Source organism: Harpegnathos saltator, unplaced genomic scaffold, assembly GCF_003227715.2.
Source record: "Harpegnathos saltator strain DR-91 unplaced genomic scaffold, Hsal_v8.6 scaffold75, whole genome shotgun sequence".
NCBI classification, from domain to species: Eukaryota; Metazoa; Arthropoda; class Insecta; order Hymenoptera; family Formicidae; genus Harpegnathos; species Harpegnathos saltator.
The window spans coordinates 509698-530000 of record NW_020230593.1 but is presented as its reverse complement, the minus strand read 5'-3'; the positions used below and the strand labels follow the sequence as shown (position 1 = coordinate 530000).

Below are 20303 nucleotides of genomic sequence, written 5' to 3'. Positions count from 1 at the left end.
TCGCCGTGAATCTCGCGATAAATCTCGCGACGCGCTCGGCGGCAAGATTTGTCGCTCGAGCGAGCAGCGAAAGGAGAAGAAACAAGGATTATGGTCTCTCGTGACAAAAAGAGATTTGTCTCGATACTTATACGCGTAGGGTATAAGGGGAGGGGTATTTGTTGCATGCTCGTCGCGGCTCGTCCGCCGTCGTCTTGAACATGACTTCGTACTTAAAATGAACCTTATGAATTATGGACTCTCTCGTGCTCTCTCAGCCGGAGACACGACATTTACATCGCACTCAGGCGCCTTTTCTAAGGAGATAAAAACGCAAATAGTCGTCGTAGGACGCGCGCGAATAGGACGCGATAGGGGCTGGCTCTTTTTTTTTTTTATCTCGGCCGCCGGTGTAAGACGGTAATTCGCTAATGACGTGTCAGCGAAGCGAACGTAATTCACAGCCGCGGAGATGTTGCACCCGCGATAAGAGCACTCGGGTGCGCGCCCTTGCCCGATACCGTGAACGACGTTGACATTGTTGTTACGAAAGGTGTCCTCTCATTACACACTTGCCCGCTCGCGTACGCGAACGCTCGTTAGACGCAATCAGCACCTCGATCAGCCGTTCGCGGCGCGGCGCGGCGCGGCGCGGCGTTCGGACAACCGAAGTGACTCGGCGGAGCGCCGAGTGACCGACAAAATCGCTCTCGCACCGGCACACTTTGCGCATCGTGCACGCCGATTACCGGTGTAATCAAGCGGCAAATGGCAAGTGGCAAGTTGCGCGTAATATCCCGACGACGCTCCCGTGGATCGCGCTCCGCCGCACGACCGCGCGATGCGGCGAATATTAACGACGCGTCGAACGTGCGCGCACAATCGCTTAATCTCTCCCAATTTCGACGCCCAGTAGCCGCCCGACTGAGAATACTTGAATCTCGCGGAACAATTTTCCCCCGTGCGAGTCCTTCTCCCCCGCCTAACCCCGTCGCGCTACACTTTTTGCTACACGCGTGCTACGACCTCGACTCGCGAAGGGGAGGGGGGAGAGGGGGGGGAATCGCTCTCTTTTAAGCGGGGATTGAAAATCACGCGTTGGATCTCGCTGGAACAGTGATGCCATGGGAAGACAGAGAGAGAGAGAGAGAGAGAGAGAGAGAGAGAGAGAGAGAGAGAGAGAGAGAGAGAGAGAGAGAGAGAGGGGAGAGAGAAAGAGAGAGCGGGTGGGAGGAAGGAGGGCATGAGAGGGTGGAAACTGGCCGCGAAGCATTCAAACGGCCGATTAGGTCTCTCGAGTAGCTCTGTCTGTGGGTATCTCGGGTTCGAGCGAGGTCGGGTCGGCCGTGTAACGCGGGTCGGGCTCGGGTCGCGGTACTCGAAACTTTCGGCTTGCCCAATATTGCCGAGCGACGTTGCAGAGAGAGCGAGAGAGAGAGAGAGAGAGGGAGAGGGAGAGCGGGTTACCATATTCCACGCTCTTAAAACATCCCTAATTATCTGAGGATCGTCGAGCGGTTGCTAATCCGCGCGTTCCGTCCGCTTCGAAACTCGGCAGGTGCGCTGCGCAGAAAGGTGTGCTTTGCGGCTTACATGGATCGAATATACGTGCCGAAGCCACGTGCCGCGCGGCATTTTTGTGTTCCAGTGCGAACAGATCGCTTGTGCGTATCTTGGCAACGGTTCAAATTCTTAAACGTGATACAACTACTTTTACCTTGACTCACGGTCGGGGCAAGCGTCCAATTTTCCCATTACTCGAGTTAGCCGTGCTCGAGCCGAGACGGACAGATAGATCTTTATCCAATGACGAAGAGACACACGAGACGCGCGGGAAGAGACCGCGTCGCGGGGAAAAATCGCGAGACCGCCAACAGCCGGGCTCAGTGACACGCGAGCGTTGCAACCGGTGTCGCAGCAAACACGCTATTTCTGCGCGAAACCGAATCGTACGGTAGCTGCGCGTAAAAAGTGCGCGACGGATATAGAAGGAGAGAACGAACGAGCGTGTTGATCAATTTAATCTCACGCGAGGGACAAAGGACGCGGATACTCTTGTGTGCGCGGCACGCGCTGAGAAACACACGGTGACTCAATTCGATCAGGCTTCCCGGGATTCTTCGGAGGCGCACGGTAAAGGCGGACGTCGTTCGACTTCGCAGCCGACTTCGTTTTCTCTCGCGAAAAAATACCTGGCGCTTTTCCCTCGCGATTATCGGAGTCGATCGCGGCCGGTGGTGCGCTGACACGAGAGTGTCGATGGAGAACAACGATACGCGGATTCTCCTCGCGTTAGAAATCCGAGTGACACGAGAGCGCTACGAGAGGAGAAACCGCGCGCGCGGCGCGTAGCCGGCGGAGTAAAGACGCGGTAACATGTAGAGATTGCGTATATAATGAAAATATAAGTTTAATCACACTAATGCGCTAATGCGCGGGGACTCGCCGGCGCCACCACAGCAGGATTCTTGTGAAGATGTATGCTTCTTGTTCGGTTGCAGGCCGGCGCAATGTGGCCTGGAGCATTCTCGTTACTGGTGTTACTAGCGGTCCTGCTGCATCCATCGAGGTACGTTATTTCGCTCGAATATGCAACGAGTCGGTCGAATTTCCGGGGGTGCGGTGCTCGATCACGCGTTTCACGGTCGCGCCGCGTGAATTAATGCAACGGGGGGAGGGGGGCGGGGCGTCGCGTTTTTGGAGCGACGTCAAGACGCGCGCGCGTGCGACCGCACTTGACAACGATAGAAATACAACCCCGCGGCGGAGCGCGGTTATCGCTCGTAAGGATGTATGTTATTGACCCGCGTAAGATTGTTATGGCGCGTAAAGTTTATACGGTGGAGCTCGGCGCGACCGGCACAAACGTTCCGCTCGTAATCCCGCGCGTCGCGAGTGCGCGGAACAGATTGCGGAACGGGCGAGATCATACGTGCGACGTGCAAGGCGATCTCTGAGAATACATGTTTCCCTTTCCTAAGCTGGAAAGATACAGCCCAGCTTCGACGAAAGCTTAATCTGCATACTTTTGCGAATCTTCATCTCTGGAGATGTAACCGCGATACCGAGATAAAATTGCTCCCTCCGAGGAAGTGAGATCTCATCACGTCCACTCTCTGTGTGTGTGTGTGTGTGTGTGTGGTGCGCTCGATCGCGAAGTCGGTACGGCATTGCAAATTCGGTTCGAGCAATACGCTTACAGTGTTACGACTGATCGCGAAGGCGATACGAAAGGCGGAAATGAAAAGCGGAAGCCAAGTGCCGGCGCTTCGAGCGGGGCTCTTGCGTACGATCGATCTGACGGTGTTCAACCCTTGGTTTTTGCAGATGTACGCAAGGAAAAGTGAACTTCCGAGAGAAGGAGAAGCAAGTGCTCGACAACATTCTAGGACCAGGCCGGTACGATGCGCGCATCCGGCCGAGCGGGGAGAACGGAACAGGTGAATATAGAGATTCTCGTACGTCCCTTGTTACTCCCTCCGCCCATCCTCACCATGTACCGTAATTGTACCGACATCTCGTGGCAAATCAGCCGACAAGTGTGAATATAGGGTGGATAAGGAAAGGAAAAGGAGGGGGAAAAAAGAAGAAAAAACAGAAAAGTGAGGAAAGAGAAACGGGGTGACGGAGAGACACGTATACACACTTTGGCGGAGGGTTAAGCCCGCCGAGTGCGGAAAATTGAATGCGCGATTGCAACGTGAAGCGGCGTTAATGCGACGAAACGCGAACAACGACAACGACGACGACGATGACGACGACGACGACGACGACGACGACGACGACGACGACGACGACGACGAGCGAGTCTATGGTGGACAATACGCGATATGAGAAAAAAGTGAGCGACGTGAACTGCGAGAATTTTTCGCATGTTTGTGCCGAGTGGCAGGCATACTACCGAGCTGCGAGAAATTTCTTCATAAACTTGGCGAATGCGCCCGCGCGGCGGAACCGGCTGTTCGGAACGACCTCTACGAGCGGCCTCTAAATTCCGAGGTCCATGTAGATCCAAGTCGCGAGGGGACATCGATCGAATCTCGAACTTGCGACACGTCGTTTCTTCCGCTCGTGCGGGCGGGATATGCGCTGCTCCGTGTACAATTCGCAAAGATATGCGAGCACACATTGCGAGCGCCCTGCGTTGACGAGCGAAACTTCTTCCGCGGCTGAAATTGCGATTCCGTATATCGCGGCGCCAAGGATTTGCGTTATTGCTATCGAAAGATGCCGAATCCACCTGTGGAAGTGAGTCCCATCAGTGAGACTCGAAACACTCTTGCGCGTCGCATGTCGCGCTGCAGAAATTCCGGCTCGCGGGAACATCTCGGCTCTGATCTGGGCTGCTCGACGCGGAAAGAGGCGCGAATCTTGCGATTTACCGCAAGGTCACATTTGGCGAGAGATCTCGCCAGAGCTACGAGCTACGAGGAGAGAGAGAGCTACGTACGCAATTCGGCCGAAACCGTCTTGCAATCTCCTCCGCATTAGGCGTTTTTGCGACCTGCCGATGTCGGAGCCGCACTCGTCGCGGCACGACGAGTGGATCTTCGCGGGCGGGATCCCGTCGGGATGTATCGATCGTCGTCGACGGTGAAGAGTATCGCGCGATTCCTACGAGCGATTCCTGCAGTTGGCGGACTCGAGTGGGAGGGTCGCCTCGTTCTCGGCGCGACGGAGAGAGAGAGAGAGAGAGAGAGAGAGAGAGAGAGAGAGAGAGAGAGAGAGAGAAGTCGGGACGTGTTGCCACGCGCGTCAACTACGAGGGGACGTCGTCCGCCTGCTGGTGGTCCGGCCGCGTCCGTCGAAGCCTAATCGATTAACTTGTCAAGTGGGCATCGACCAAGTACAACGGCGGCCAGAGTAAACTAATTAAATATCAAAATGACAAACGAAGAGCTTCTGCGCTCGGGCGCTCCGCCGCGCCGCGCCGCGCAGAGTCGCCTGCGTTCGTTTACTTACTGCACATTCGAGCCCGAGTCTCGAAAGTAAATTTATGAGCTCGCGCTACCGTACCACCATCGCCGACGATCGCCGAGTAAACTCCGTAAAGCACGTTACACTATTTTCATTTCCGAGCTCTCGCAAGCGCGAAAGTCGCGACACACGCGAGAGAGCCTCTACGTTGTCGCACGTTCAAACGTCCTTTACTTTCTTCTTTCTTTCATTTTCTTTTCTCGGTTTCTTCTTTTGCGCGCTACGTGATAACACGAGGCACATATACGTGCGCGTTTAGAGAACAGATAACGCTTGACACTTTTATAGACAAGGATCTAGTCTTTTACTGCTGCTACTATAGCCGCTACTACTACTACTACTACTACTACTACTACTACTATTACTACTACTACTACTACTACTAATACTACTACTACTACTACTACTACTACTACTACTACTACTACTACTACTACTACTACTACTACTACTACTACTATTATTATTACCATTTGTACTATTACAACTGCCTACTATCACCACTGCCCGCTACGAATATCGAAATCCTCTTTGTAAAACAAAGAGAAAGAGAGGCTGCACAACGACAATGTTGATAAAATCTCTCGAGCAGGTAATCGCAGTTTGCGAAAATTTTCAGTAAACGTCTTCGCGACAGCCGCCGGGCCGGGCCGGGCTGAGGATTGAAATCGCGGTACACTTCCAACAGGCGTGAAAGAGCAATCGAATAAATCGCGCCTGGCGCGATAAAACGGACGGATACGAGCGCGGCGGAACGCGGAACGCTCCCTGAGCACGCGCGCACGCGGTCGTATATCGTCCTCGATCGGAACGCGAAAGTAGCGTGCGACTCACAGACGCGCGGGGATTCCTCATTACGAGCTGTTTATGGTCGTGTGCCGCGCGCGAGGCAATAAAGAATTTTTAATCGCTCCCCGTGCGCGAGAGTCTCTCCTCTATCTAGCCAGGACCTGGGAGTGTACACGTCGTATTTACATTTCGCCTTCCAGCGTCCCCGCTGCCGCCGCCGCCGCCGCCGCCGTTTAAAGGTTGGATCGCGTGCCTCGGTAAATGACGCTCGTTAATTTGATCGTCCTCGCGCGTATTAGCCGTGAGCGCGTCACGCGACTTTTTGCAACTACGGCGCTACGGAAGCGGAATAGCTTCTCTCGGTGTAGCTGCCACCCCGGCCGCCACTTGGCCGGCCGGGGACGGAAGGTCACGTCGAGAAGAGAGAACACCGTCAAGATTGCGCAAATAGGAGGCGATGCGATGCGACGCACGCGATGCGATGCGATGCAATGCGATGCGATGCGATGCGATGCGATGCGATGCGATGCGATGCGATGCGATCCGATGCGAGGATAGAACACGTTTCTTTTTCTCTTTTCTTTTCCCCTCCCCTTCTTTCTTGCCAAACACAACGCGCCAGAGTGTCGTCCTCCGAGAGGATCACCGGCCGACGAGCCTCTCCCAGCCACGGTACAATTGTCGAAATATTCGATGCCCTTTTAGATCGATCAGGCGCTCGTATAATTTCGCCGACCCCGCGCAATCTCGGCCTCCCCCCCCCCCGCCCCTCTCCCCCCGCAAAAACCGTTTATCGCGTTCGATGGCGACGTCGCGCGGGGGTTAATCGAGCATAAGAGTGCGGAGACGACGCGCCAGAGTCCGGCGCGTCGCGCTTTCGCGAGCGTCAATTTTCTTTCGCTCGTGATCGATTGAGCGAGCGAGGGCAGCTGGTATCGCTTTTTCTTCCTTCCCTTTTCTCTTCTCTTCTCTTTTCTTTTCACTCCTACGTCTACGAATCCCGACGCTCCGTGCGTCTGCGAATGAGAAGGACGTGTAAGTGTAACTTTCATGCGAGAGAGTACCAGCCGACAGTGTGTGCCTCTGACTTGTGTCGATTGGGGGGCTACGTGCGTGGATTTCCACGCGACTTACTTTCCAACGCGCACTCCAACACACACACACACACACACACACACACACACACACACATACACACACACACACACAGTCAGTCACGCATCGACACAGGCGCCGCCCTGTTGAGTTGGACAGACAGATAGAGAGAAAAAGAAGCGAAAAGAGAAAAGGGTCGCGCATCTCCGTGCTGTATCCCGTTGATCTCCATCGACGGGGCTGAACCAGCGGGAAGGCGCGTGTAGCGTTAACGGCAACGGCGAGTTACGGGAGTAATCGCGGCCTCTTTAACGTCGACCGCGGTGGCCGGTCTCGGTTAAAAGGGTGCGATAGGTCGTCCGTTTAAATTAAGCGTTTCTACGAAACCGGACAATGATAGATCCGCGCAAGTCGCGCGGATTCACGGATGTTTCGGCCCGAATAGGCCTGCAATCAGCAGCCTGCCGTGCGACAACACACACGCGACACAAAGTGTATGGCGTAACGAATGGCGTGCTCCCAATATCGATCAAACACGCTACTTTCGTGGCGCTTTGTCCGCGCTAGCGCGGCCGATTTGTATTATAATCTTGATGGACTGTTGTCGTTCAATCTTTCGCCGGTGTCTTGCGTTGTACTCGCCGCGCGGTATATACCGACCTGGATTCATCGTATTTATTCAGTAGAGACTGACAAGAGCCTCGCACAAGCGCGATTGAGGAGAGATCACACGCGAGGGCACTTTACATATTCTCCTGGTCGTGGTCACGCGAAAGTAATTGATTTCGTCGTTCGAACGCCACCCCCCGCGACAGGACGACTTTCTTCGGAGCGACCTAAATGTACATACATCCGCTCGCGTGCATACCTCGCACAACGAGATTTTTCTAAAGTCTCTTTGGAACAATTATTCGATTCGATGGGAAAGGGAGAGACTGTTCGCGTTCCCTTATACTCGCCGTCGAGCAAACTTTCGACTCGACTTTCTTGCTCGGAAAAACCGGGAATTCGGCGGCCGATTCCTCCGCACCGGTATTTTGGTCAAAGGATCTAATTACGCGAGGCACGAAATGCAAATATTTGGCGTGTCTGTACACGAAATTCAATCCCTTTCCGAATAAATCACCAGACAGATCACGGTTCGATAATCTCGCTCTTGGCGTGTTTGCGCGTTTTTCGCATTGTCGCGCCAAAAAGGCAAGTGTTGCTCTTGGCCGTCGCGTATAGGTACACTGAATAAGCCAGGGTAAACAGAGATTTAGCAGGAAAATGTTATTATTACCGCTAATTTTATCGTTTAAGCCGGAATGGAGCCCGGGACGGCGCGGATACGGCGCGGTCGCCGAATTAACGAGGATATTACGCTGACCGCATCCTCTTTGTGGTTGCGCATCAGCTGTGTCTTATACGCGACGCTCGTCTTCCGTTTGTAAAACGCTTCGCAAATCTCGACTGAATACTAACCGCGCCGTATGCGCCGTATGCGCCGTATGCGACGTAACGAGTGCGACTTGAGGGAGATTCATAGCTGGAGTAGCGGCAGTCTCGCCACGAGTGCCGCTTCTCTCTTTCTCTCATTTGAACGCGGCAGAACCGCGCGCGCGCGAGCGAGTTCTATTGCCGAATTATTATCAACTACACTCCGGGTGATTAATCATGTCGTGTGCCGCAGTCGCATGCACTAGTACTCGGCGTGCAGCGGCAGAAGGAAATCGTCTTTTCAATCAAGTTTCACACAAAGCCGATCTAGATACGTCAGTCGCGCGAGTATAAATATCCTTTCGACACGAAACGAACACATGAAAAGCCCGAAGAAATGGAACAATATCGTCGCGCACGCGCGCGCGCGCGCGCGCGCGCGCGCGAAAATTCAAGTCTCGCGTTTATAGTTTGAAAAATAATGGATGAAGATTGAATATCATTCTTAACGAGCCCTCAGGGACAGTCGCGTTGTACGGTAATCGAATGAAAACTTTCGGCTATACAAAGTCACGCCCGCGCGCGCGGAAACTTTACTCGCACGTTATTCGTCAATTAACCCTTCGCAAGGCGGCGAAATCGAGGGTGGCCTGCGGCAATTAGCGCCAAATTAGAGCAACTTTGTGGGACATGCATTTTAAAAGAACAATTTCACGGGGTGTCTTTTTTCCCCTTTTCTTCCCTTCGTTCTTTTATTTCGCCGAGCTGCCGTCGCGTCGCGTCGGGACGGAGGCAGTTTCACTCGAAGTTTCGGGATCGCATACCTCGCGCAATCGAATTAGCTGCTTACTGACGTTAATTACATTGAAGTGGTGCAATTAGCGTACGGGCGCCCTACGAACGGTCGGGCAAGGGTTGGGCAAGACAAGTGGTATAAACGAGAGTTTGCAAAGCGGCCATGTCGACCAAACAAAATGCGACTGCGGACTTGGCCGAGTGAGATCGACGTCTTTGTCTTCGCATTGCGACTCGATCTCGTCGTGTTGTGATCGAGGTAGGTTAGGTGGCTGAGGCAGGATGAAAGCACGCCCCCGAGCAGGTGTTAACACGCGTAACGCAAAGAGAGCCGCCACTCTGGACACGATCCCGACATAGGGGGAGGAAGAGAGACGGAGACAGAGAGAAGGCATCGATTTGGCTGGAGTTCCTGGCCCGTGATCGGTATGCTATCCAACGCAGTTATGGGATTCATCCGCGGCCGGATTTGGCAGGCCGCGACCGGATTTCGCGTTGGACGGCCGCCGACGACGGGTGGGGATGGCATTAACGTGAGATTTCGGCGAAGAGAGAAGGGAATATATAACGCGCGTCGTCGATATCGCCGACGAATTTGCGCGCATTTGTGCGTCGTAGGAGCAAGCCCCGTCAGCCGCGCGCACTCCAATGATAATTATCGCACGCGACCTTTGCCCTTTGCAATGAGCACTTTGTAACACAACACGCACGCGCGTATCGCTTGACACGCAGAAATTATTATTTCACGCAAAAACAAGTCGAACCGCACGAACGAACGAAGGAACGAACGAAGGAAGGAACGAACGAACGAACGAACGAACGAACGAACGAACGGACGAACCAACGAACGAACGAACGAACGGACGAACCAACGAACGAACGGACGAACCAACGAACCAACGACAGTGAATGTGAGCGTCGGAGGGGTTGCGCTTTAACTTTGCGTACTCTCGCTTCTCGAGTTTGTCAGGACCTCTCGATTCGCTCTCTATCGCTGGACGAGTGTCGTGCGTTCGAGCGAACTGAACGATCGGCAATCCAATTAGCTTGTTAGATGACGCAAATCTTTCACGACACACGCGTTGTCACACTGCACTTCTCTCACCGTGTCGTTGCTAGAAACGACGAAAGAAATCAAAGACTGCCCTTGATGTGATGTATGCCGTGAGATACGTAGAGACCGACTGTAAGGGCTAAATGTGTTCCATCGGATTAAATCCGCACGTGAGAACGGTGTTCAGGTACGTAATTCACGTTAGTCACGTTCCCGCAGTTTATTGCCGCGTCATAATTAGGTGACGACAGGGAGGGACTTCCGTGCAATTTTCCTCGACGACCAGAAAGGCTGGTTCTGGGTCTGCCGCAACGACGATTATTCTCTCTCGGGCTTTTGCGTGAATTTCTACGCCATTTGGTTTTTCTTCTTTTTTTTTTTTTTTTTTTTTTCTTTCGTTCTGCCACCGTGATCTTCCATCGTAACCCCGCAACTTTCGTAGTTCGAATTTACAAGAAAGAGGGAGAGCGAGAGGGAAAGAGAGAGAGAGAGAGAGAGAGAGAGAGGAGAGAGAGAGAGAGAGTGAGTGAGTGAGATAGAGAAGGGGGAAGGGGAGAAGAAACTCATTCCGAGGACGCGAATCCTCCGCCAACGCTTAGAGCCAACGCTCTGTTTGAGGAAGATAAGGCTGAAGTTTCGAGAACGCGCTTATCCCTCGCGATTTCGACAATATCTCGCGCGCGACTCGGACGCGGAGCCGAGTTGGGCGACGTGACGACCCGTGACCAACTACTCACTCTGTCATTCCGCACCTATTCCCCCGATCGGCCCCGAAACGCGTCGAGTCTCGGCGGGACCGCTTTTAATAGATAATGCCCGAGAGCGCAGTAAGATTATGTCGGGAACACATTCCAGTAGAGTATATAAGCCACCAGAAATGCTGACTCACTAAAAGGGAGCTGTATTGTTTTTGCCCTTAGATGGGCCGGCCATTGTCCGGGTAAACCTGTTTGTGCGAAGCATTGCGACAATTAGTGACATCAAGATGGTAAGTATACGCTATAACACACAATCAAACCAAAGCCTTTAACTAACCAAAACTGGCGCAACGCCGTTTCTCTCTTGTGTGCCGGCGGGTTCTCCCTTTCTTTATTTATCTGTCACTTGCAAAAACGCAGTAGGCGCAAAAGTAGGTTTAGGGTCTTGGTCTCGTGCACGAGAGTGCAAAGTCCGTGAGAAAGAGAGAGAGAGAGAGAGAGGGGGGGGGGGAGTGACAGAAAGAAGAGAGAAAGAGAGGGAGAGAGTGAGAAAGAGCGAATGGCTATGGCCCCAGAGTAGCAACCGGACGGCGCGACGCATGGACGGGAGAGCTCGATAGACCTCGGAGAGAGACCAGGCTGGCAAAAGCGGTAGCAACACATGCAACGTAGAGAGCAGCAACGTAGCAGAGTGCCGGTCAGCATCTTGCCCTCTTTTGCCCGCGCTCTTTTACCCTCTAGCCCCTATAGCCCTCGCCTCGCCTCGCCTCGCCTCGCCACGCCTCGCCCCACCCGCCTCGCCTCGGCGTTACTAGCCATCGCTAGCCTCTTCTCGAGGGAACCGCATCCACACACGGACCAACCATCACCACTACCAACCCCACCACCGACCACCAACCACCACCACCACCACCACCACCACTATCACTACCATTACTACTACTATTACTGCTACGACTAAACGCCCGAGATCCACCCCAGACCCACCTGAACTCTAGCACTCTAGCATAGATGCAGGCATGTAGCATTTCAGCTTATACATTTACGTATGCTAGTACGTCGCATTGGAGAGACCCCATCGGAGACGCTGCGGAGTGTGGAAGGCTAAATGAAAGAGTGACACCGGAGCGTGTTTTCGGGTGTGCAGAGGGGAGGGGGGCGCGGACCGGGAAAATCGAGGATACGATTACACTCGGACCTCGACGTCGACGTCGACACGGGGTTGGTTTGTTAATTTAGGAGCCGGCCTTATAATAATACGACGCGCTCGGGTGCGTCGTTAATCCACGACCTCTGCGTGCTCTCGATCTGATCCCGCGGTGAGGTAATCACACAGTCGCTTCGCGTCGGCGCGAGGGTAGAGAGGTCAATTTCACCCTCCCGAAAAGCCCGGAAAGCGTTATCTTATTTTTCTCGTTATATCGCCGGGGCCGGTGCGGCCGGGTATATCGAGTTCCGAGTGTAACGCGGCATCGAGAGGGAGAAAAGGACGGTTCCGGTATATCCGTCCGAAGGACGCCCGACAAATGCTCAAGAACCTCCAAGCCCCTCCCTGGGACGATTTTTTTTCCGGGTCTTCACACGTGCCCGGGGAAACTTGGTATTTCCCCAACACACGCTCCTCGCAATGCTCGCTGGATGCTCAGCGCGATTTCGCGAAGGGACGATCGGCCGGCCCGTTGCGCGCCCTGTCGAGACCGACAGGCTGAAATTTATGTTCCGCGCAGGTAACGAGATTACCACACACATACTAACAGCCGCTCCGTGGCGGCCGGAAGTGCACGTCGGAGAAGTTACATCGAGAACGCGTTCCGGCACTCTCGCTCGTCCCGTGCGGAGAACGTGCTAGGCTTACCGTCAGGGGCCACGGGCCTTCTTCGTGTACTTCTTTCCCCGTGTAAAACGCTCCTCGCTCTCTCGCCGAACGATCGATCGAAGAGCGATGTCACGAGGAGCCGATCGATCGACCCGCTGTATTATCTCGCAGGATATATCTCGACAGGATATGCCCGATTCCAATTACGACGATAGATTCGAAGGGAACATTACATCGTTTAATCCGAGACAAATACGCCTTTGATTACGTTGAATGGCAAGATTTTACGATTTTAAGATGAAACGACGGACGGAGGAACGAGAGTGGTTATCATCACCTGTATAACGCACTCTCCCTCCCCCCGGAGACTCCGCTCGATCGCGCATCGTCTCGCGGAAAGCCGATCTCTCTGTTTCGCGTATCACGCGGATAATGAAAGTTCAAACGTCGGAAACGTCGGAAAAATTACGTTCCCGTTCTAATTCCGATTCCGAAAGCGGAGAGAGATCCGGCTCGCGGCCGTCCAGCACTTTATGCCAATTGCTTCTCGACGGGGGAGAATTTATCACCTACGAACTTGAGGACACTGAAATTCCTCCGGCTTTCGAAACTTTGTCTCATTGGGTACCGCGAGTATTGATACCGCTCGATACTTTAGGGGTAGAAGGGTAGGCAAGGCAGAAGGGATGGTATATCCGAAGAAAAGTTTCCACGACGATGAGTCGGCGGAATCAGCCAATGTAATTGATTAACATATATATATATATATATATATATTCGAGGAGAGTCGAATAGAGATTGCTCTCTCTCTCGCGCGCGCGCATTTTGCGCAGTCGCCGCTGCGATAATTTTCCTCCTATGTCTTTGCCGGTCGACGACGCGTTATTTACTTGTCGGCAAAGTAACATTCTTATCGTCGCTCTCTCTCTCTCTCTCTCTCTCTCTCTCTCTCTCTCGCAACGAAACGTCGTTGCCGTCGTCGCCCCTCGCGAGGTCTCGACCCCGCTCGCGCCGAGCGGGAACCGCTCGCGCCGGAAGAAACGAGAGATCGCGGCCTGTTCTCGCGACGTTTTCCGCCCCCGAGCGAGGACGAGCGCGCGATATTGGACGATGCTGGGGAATCGCCGGCTACCATTGCGTGTCCGACGTCTTGTCCTGGTTCATGTAGGGCGGAATGGTACGCAAACACTCTGTATGGCTCAGGACGATACGGCTGGCTCGTTCATGCTGCGGACAGTAAGACTCCGGATGACGATGACGTAATGGGGCGCGCGTCGACGCTGACGCTGGCGTTTGCGCTAATCGCTAAACGCTAAACGCTGATAATGACGCCGCGCGAGCTTAATCGCCCTTCCGATAGCTGTCGATATAGCTGCCGCCGGCGATGTTTCGCCGACTATTTGCCCGATCGGAATAAGACGCAATCTAATCTCGCACCGTGGGGATTTCCTCGCCAGGGTTTGCGCGAACGGAGGAGGTTTCGATAAGTATCCGAGCGCATGAGACTCGAGAAGACGATCGACTTATTAATCGTTGTTGACGTGGAAGATTTTGGACGCCTGATATCGACGCGCACGTTTCCTCAAACGAGGACGCGATCGTTCTTATATATGACGTATCTCGTTTGGCGATAAAAATAGCCCACCGCCACCGGGGTACACACACACACACACACACACACACGGTTGACGGAATAATTGAAACAGTTGACAAACACCTCCGCTTACGGAAAGAATAGATTGGTTGTCGCGTGAACGGCGAACGATAATATCTCCTAAATAGGGGTTGCGTGTTATTCCGGTCTTTTCAAGACAGTGTAACATCCGCGATGCTACTGGCGCGTTTCCCGCGGCATCGTACATACACGAGCGCCTGGTGGTGGTGGTGGTTTCGCGGCATCGGTTTCCTAATATCGTCAAATGCCGTGCAACTTGGCGATTGACGTGCAGGCGTTTAACGTCGTCAATGCATCGTCGTCGTTGATGCATCGAGTTTGCCGCTCGAAAGGTTAAATGCACTTTCGGGGACGCTCCGGCTGAAATCGTATATTCTCCTCGCTCATCGCGGCTGCAACTTTACGCGACGTTAGGCGCGCTCGCGCGCCGTCATATTCGCCGTGCGTATTTTTTGTGCGTAACGCTCAAAGGGCGGCCACGGGTGTCTCGCTTTGATGCTAATCGGACCGTGATGGCGGCATGGAAATTTTGTTCGATAATATCGCGGGCGCAGACAGGGGCGGCGGCTCCGGGTCTTCTGCTGTGTCGAGCAAAGAAATTCTTGCAAGCCTCACCCCCTCTATGAATATTTTTGCCAGTTTTTATTCGCGTTTGTGGAGAGAGAGAGAGAGGGGGAGAGAGAGAGAGAGAGAGAGAGAGAGAGAGAGAGAGAGAGGGAGAGAGAGAGGGAGAGAGAGAGAGAGAGAGAGAGATGTAGATGGAAGGAGACGGAGAGAAAGAGAGAAAGAGAAAGAGGGCGTCGTGCGCGATAATTTTTCCCGGCGCTTTTCGCGTCTTCTGCCTTCGTTTGCCACGCGCATATTTCGGGCAGGATTTTCACGAAAATAGAACGACGAATCGAAAGTCCGCTGGAGCGAACGAGCGAATCTTGGGCTGTTACTCGGATATTTTCACGACGATTCTCCTCGGTGTCCTTGGCGACGTTTACAGAGGCAAGAGAGGAGATGACGCGTCTCACGCGCGCGCGCTCGCTCGCTTTATCGGGCCGCGAGAGACCGTCCTAGATCCAACAGTACGAGATCGGGTGAACGTCGACGTTGTCGTGAGACACGTCGTGTCGGGGTTGTGTCCCGACGGTTGTCATCGATTTTTTCCACCGCGTTTCCGCTTATCCGATCCTTCATATTTCAATCGCACGACGAATTGCCGGCCTACAATTTATTTAGCTTTTCCGTTGATTCGTATCTCGTGATTCGCGCCGTGTTCGCCCGTCCTCCGCCGTTTGTATCGATTATCCCCGACGTTGGTTATTTCCTACGGGAGCATCGATTCTCTCGCTACGGGTAAACAAGCGACCAGGGAGTAGGAGAACGCATTTGCTTCGCGGAATCGCGGCGCGCGTCCGATATATTCTGTAGATTCCGCGAAATAAAACGCTCCGATCGCCGCCGCGCGATCGCGCCGTATATACGTTATTGCCGCCGTCACGATTTCTCGATGAGTGACGAGAGAGACGTTGCGCTCGCGAAAATACGGAAAATCGAGTTAGGAAAAGCGGTCGATTACGCGACGCGCGCGCGAGACGGTGGAGGAGGAAGAGACGAGCAATGAGGCCGGTAAGCGTCGAGGAAGGAAACGATTTAGCTTAGAGATCCACGGATACGACCTCTTACGTAGGGTCAAATGTACGGTCATTACGGGAGATCGATGCGATGTTTTAATGACGCGGCGGGGCGCACTTTCGCGACGTGAAGTAATAAATTTTCGCGTCGGGACCGCGCGCGCGCGCGCGCGCACGGATTACGCGGACTGGACGATTATGAAGGCGCGTAGAACGGTGGCTGTAGTGCGCATAAAGCAGCGTGCTCTCTGCTGGAATACGGCGAGCATGAGGATGAAGTTTACCGTCACGTTTGAAGATGACGCTTGAACGTTTTCGCCGTTTGCGCAATGCAGTTACGCTTTAACGACGGGGATAAGTGCGCGGGAACGCACTCACGGGCCGATTTCAATTCGACCCGAGTGTCAGGGTCGAGGAGAAGGCGGTACGGCAGAGAGCAAAATTCCATGAATTTTGTCCAATTTTTGAGAGGGAGAGAGAGAGAGAGAGAGATGTCGAAAAAGTGAGAGATGTCTCTTAGTAAGATATGTTAAGTACATTTCACAAGGCATCGCCGATCGTAGGTGATCGGCGGAAAGAGGGTGTCGAGAGACACGCTCGATGACCTCTCATCATTAACCACACACGCATACACACACACACACACACACACACACACACGCACACATCTCTCTATCGATGTATCTGACTGCTGCTCAGCAATTGATTAATTTTGTTTGTTCTGTTTGCCATGTTAGATGGGCCCGCGGTTGTCCGCGTCAACATATTTGTTCGAAGTATCTCAAAAATAGATGACGTTACTATGGTAAGTTGAAAAAAAAGAATGCAACGCCCCGTGAACCACAGACACACAAAGCCTCTTATATATTATTATTATTATCATTATTATTATCATTATTATTGTCATCCACACACAAGTAACATGTACTTAATGCTGGGTGTTTCGTTATCATGTACCAAGCAGAGCGCACATATCCGAGGAGTATACACGTCGGAGTAACGCACGACGCGCGACGCGCGGACGAAACGCGCTGAGAAAGAAAGTAAAAAGAGAAAGAGGAGACCGAAGGAAAGAAGAAAAAAGCAAATCGCGCACGCATTGTGCTTCTCTGACGCACGTCGGGTGCCGTGTGCTGCGAGGACGTGTAATCAATGATTATGTGCGACACGGACACGGACACGCGCGATATATGCAGGAGGTCTTATCGCCGGCGGCGGACGGCGGACCGAGACGACGGACTATTCCTCGAGAAGCTCGACTCTCTCTCCCAGCGTTGATTTTTCCTCAGCGGAGATTCTGCGAAATACTTAACGCACGAAAGGGTGCGCGCGGCCCTGTAACTAGACTTCAAAGGTGCAGATTGGCGGCAAATATTTGCCCTCCAGTTAATTTCCAGCTGAACTTTGTGTCAGCGGGAGCCTCTCGCTCGCTCGCGGAGACACTCGCGTTCGCTTCGGCATGATATTCAACGTCGACGAAAGGAGAGAAGCGTCCGGACGCGAAGAGAGTCGAGTCGCGAAAAATCTCGCTGAGGAAAAACCGACCGTTGGGACTGGGGCGAGCTAGTCGAGGTGTGTTTGCCGGTGAAAAACGTCCGCCGACGCAGTCGGTGACAGAGACTCACCTGTGTATTGCGTGACACGCGCGCGCGCGCGCGCGCGCACACGTATACGTGTACATGTACACACGCACACACACGTTGATCTACTTATTACTTTATTACCATTAAGTCGCTGTATAGTGTTCCTTCTCTAATGCCCTTTTTGATCTCACGATGTATAGACGACACATTTTCAATCTACTTCTTTGTGTCTCTCTCTTCTCCTCGTGCTAAACACCAAAACACCCGTTGCGTATCTCGAGGCCCGCTCTCTCGTGGCTCTTTTGTAACTCCACCTACAACCATGTTCTCTACGTTAAGCAAGTATCTTATTCTGTATGTCTATGAATAAGTCGAAACTTACGAATAGCACGACGCTATGCCGCCACCGCGGTATATATATTCGCTCGTCAGTATTAAACGACATTACGAGTCGCATTACTCATCGCGCGACGAAGAGACATGCATTTCTACTTCACTTTTGCGATAGTTGTTGCCGCGCGAAATTTAGATTCTGAATGATGAGATGTGTACTCTGACCTACTCTGATGTAATCACACGGCAAATGACGTGAATATGTGCATACAAGTTGCATACAATATTACATATATATATATTTAATACAATAATGCATATGCATAAATTACAGAGTTATTTTAATCGTCAGAATAATGATCCACAACACGCTAGCTAGAATCCAAAGGTTACCGCAAAGTGGGGCAAAATTGTGTGCGCTGCGGTTGACATACTTTACTAACTGGAATAACTAAATTTAATATTGGTGGCAGCAATTTATATAAAGAGAAGGACATCTCGTTTTGCCGAAACTCGATCACGCGGAAATTACATTCTCGTATATTAAATGGCGCCAGGTTGCTTTTCTTATTCCGCTACAATCTCATCCTCGCAATGGATGGATAGATGGATGGATGGATGGATGGATGGATGGATGGATGGAGCGAGCCGAGCCGCTTTTCCCGTGACATTTTCTTTCGCTTAGCGTCGTGCTATGCGTAATTACGAGATTCCATTAGACTATATAGTACCGCTCACCCGCTGTTGTGTGGTAGATGATTTGATGGAGTTTCATCTTTTTGACTTGTTCCGATTATGTTTATCCGCGTTGAATCTTTAATACCAAGTATATATTATACACACACACACACATACATACACGCACTCTCTGTCTTACAATGTAGCAGAAACACGTACATATCACATACAAAAGTATATAATCGTTCTTTTTTCTTTTCTCTCTCTCTCTCTCTCTCTCTCTCTCTCTCTCTCTCTCTCTCTCTCTCCCTCCCTCCCTCCCTCCCTCCCTCCCTCCCTCCCTCTCCCCCTTCTCTTTCTCTTCTCTCTTTTTCTGGTCTACCAACCTCCATTTACTCGCACACGTGTCTCTTGTTTTTCGTCCATCTATCTATCTTTCTCTTTTTTATAGTATTATAATGGTGTTCATCATTTGATTACACTTGTATGTATATATACGTGTGACTCCCTCAACACACACTCACATTCATACATTCATGTATATATATATATCTCAACAGATGTAACGTTTACTTGATCCTTTATTGCACCGTGCGATGACACACTCGCTAAGGCATTTTCGTGCTGCTACATTTCTGCGGTAGTGTGCAACCTCTTTTATCTTACTCTTGTTCATGACTCTTTTCTTATTGCTAATGAAGACCGCAATCTCGTGTATATCTGTATGTTATTACCCGTTGTAATGCCCAGCCGTGTATGAGGTAACATTTGGTACGATTCGCGTACACGACGTACAGGACGTACGCGCGATACGCAGTACGCGAGTGGTGGCAATATGGTCTCTCTAGAAGAGGTCCTTGCAATATCGTTACGGCGAAGAAGCAAAAGCGCAAGTCACGTCGGCAGTGTAATCGCTAGCGTGAATCAACCGCTTTAATGCGCTCGCGATTAATTAAATTTTTCGAGAGCCGCACTGCGCGCGAGCCACAAGATTTACATTTCGCGGACGCTTCATTTCTCTTCGCGGACGTGCGGCGCACGTATAGCCGTACATATAAGCGCCAGCTTCGCCCGCTATATTTATCGGGAAAAAGTGGGAGCGAGAGAACGCGTGTCTGGTAATATTTTTCCGAGCGGCCGCTCGAAAAAAGCAACGTTCGTAAGAAGAAGAACCGGCAATTACACAAGTATCGGCGATTGAGCCGTGTAAATTGCTCGATCTTGCTTCATCGATCTCTCGCGCGAGATGCGCATTCCTCACGTTCGTAACGCGTGTGTGTGTGTGTGTGTGTGTGTGTGTGTGTGTGTGTGTGTGTGTGCAAGAGCAACGAGCAGCAGGCGTCTGACCGGAATACACTTTTAGAATAATGACGAGGAATGCCGCGCACGTTTGGCAAATGCGTCCATTTGGCGGAAAATAACTCGAGGCTGAACTTTTCGAACACGCGGGCGCGATGATGACGACGACGACGACGATGACGACCGCGACGGCGAAGAAGTGAAGATTAGTCGCGAATTGGCAATCGGACGCGACGATTTCTCTCACGATAGTAATGATAAATTACGTACACGTGGGGACAAAGTGCGCGAGGTGACTTTGTCGCGTTTCGTCTTGTTGCAGAATTTCGATCTCTTCCGACTCCCGGCACGTCTCGCGGCTCTCTCATGAGCGAGAGAGCGAGCGGAGCGAGGGCTCCCTCGGCGGTTCCACGCGCGCGTTTTACGATCGATTTCGAACGATTAACTTCGTAACCGAACTGCGCTTTAAATATTCACGCGCTAGGCGCAAG

The 20303-nt window shown here is 52.3% G+C and overlaps 1 protein-coding gene across 10 annotated transcripts in view; it reads left to right on the top strand.

Moving 5' to 3' along the window:
* Positions 1-20303, top strand: part of GluClalpha (glycine receptor alpha 1) — a 40280-nt gene that overhangs the window by 2061 nt on the left and 17916 nt on the right. For 2 of the 10 annotated variants that reach the window (XM_025306079.1, XM_011156243.3), the window contains exons 2-4: positions 2481-2548; positions 3307-3419; positions 11029-11096. In XM_025306079.1, coding sequence (XP_025161864.1) covers positions 2490-2548; positions 3307-3419; positions 11029-11096 — 240 coding nt within the window. In that variant the 5' untranslated portion in view covers positions 2481-2489. Of the gene's footprint in view, positions 1-1248; positions 1555-1839; positions 2113-2145; positions 2351-2480; positions 2549-3306; positions 3420-11028; positions 11097-16656; positions 16725-20303 lie in introns of those variants that run through there. The other 8 variants (XM_025306076.1, XM_025306080.1, XM_025306075.1 and 5 more) reach the window with 7 other exon arrangements.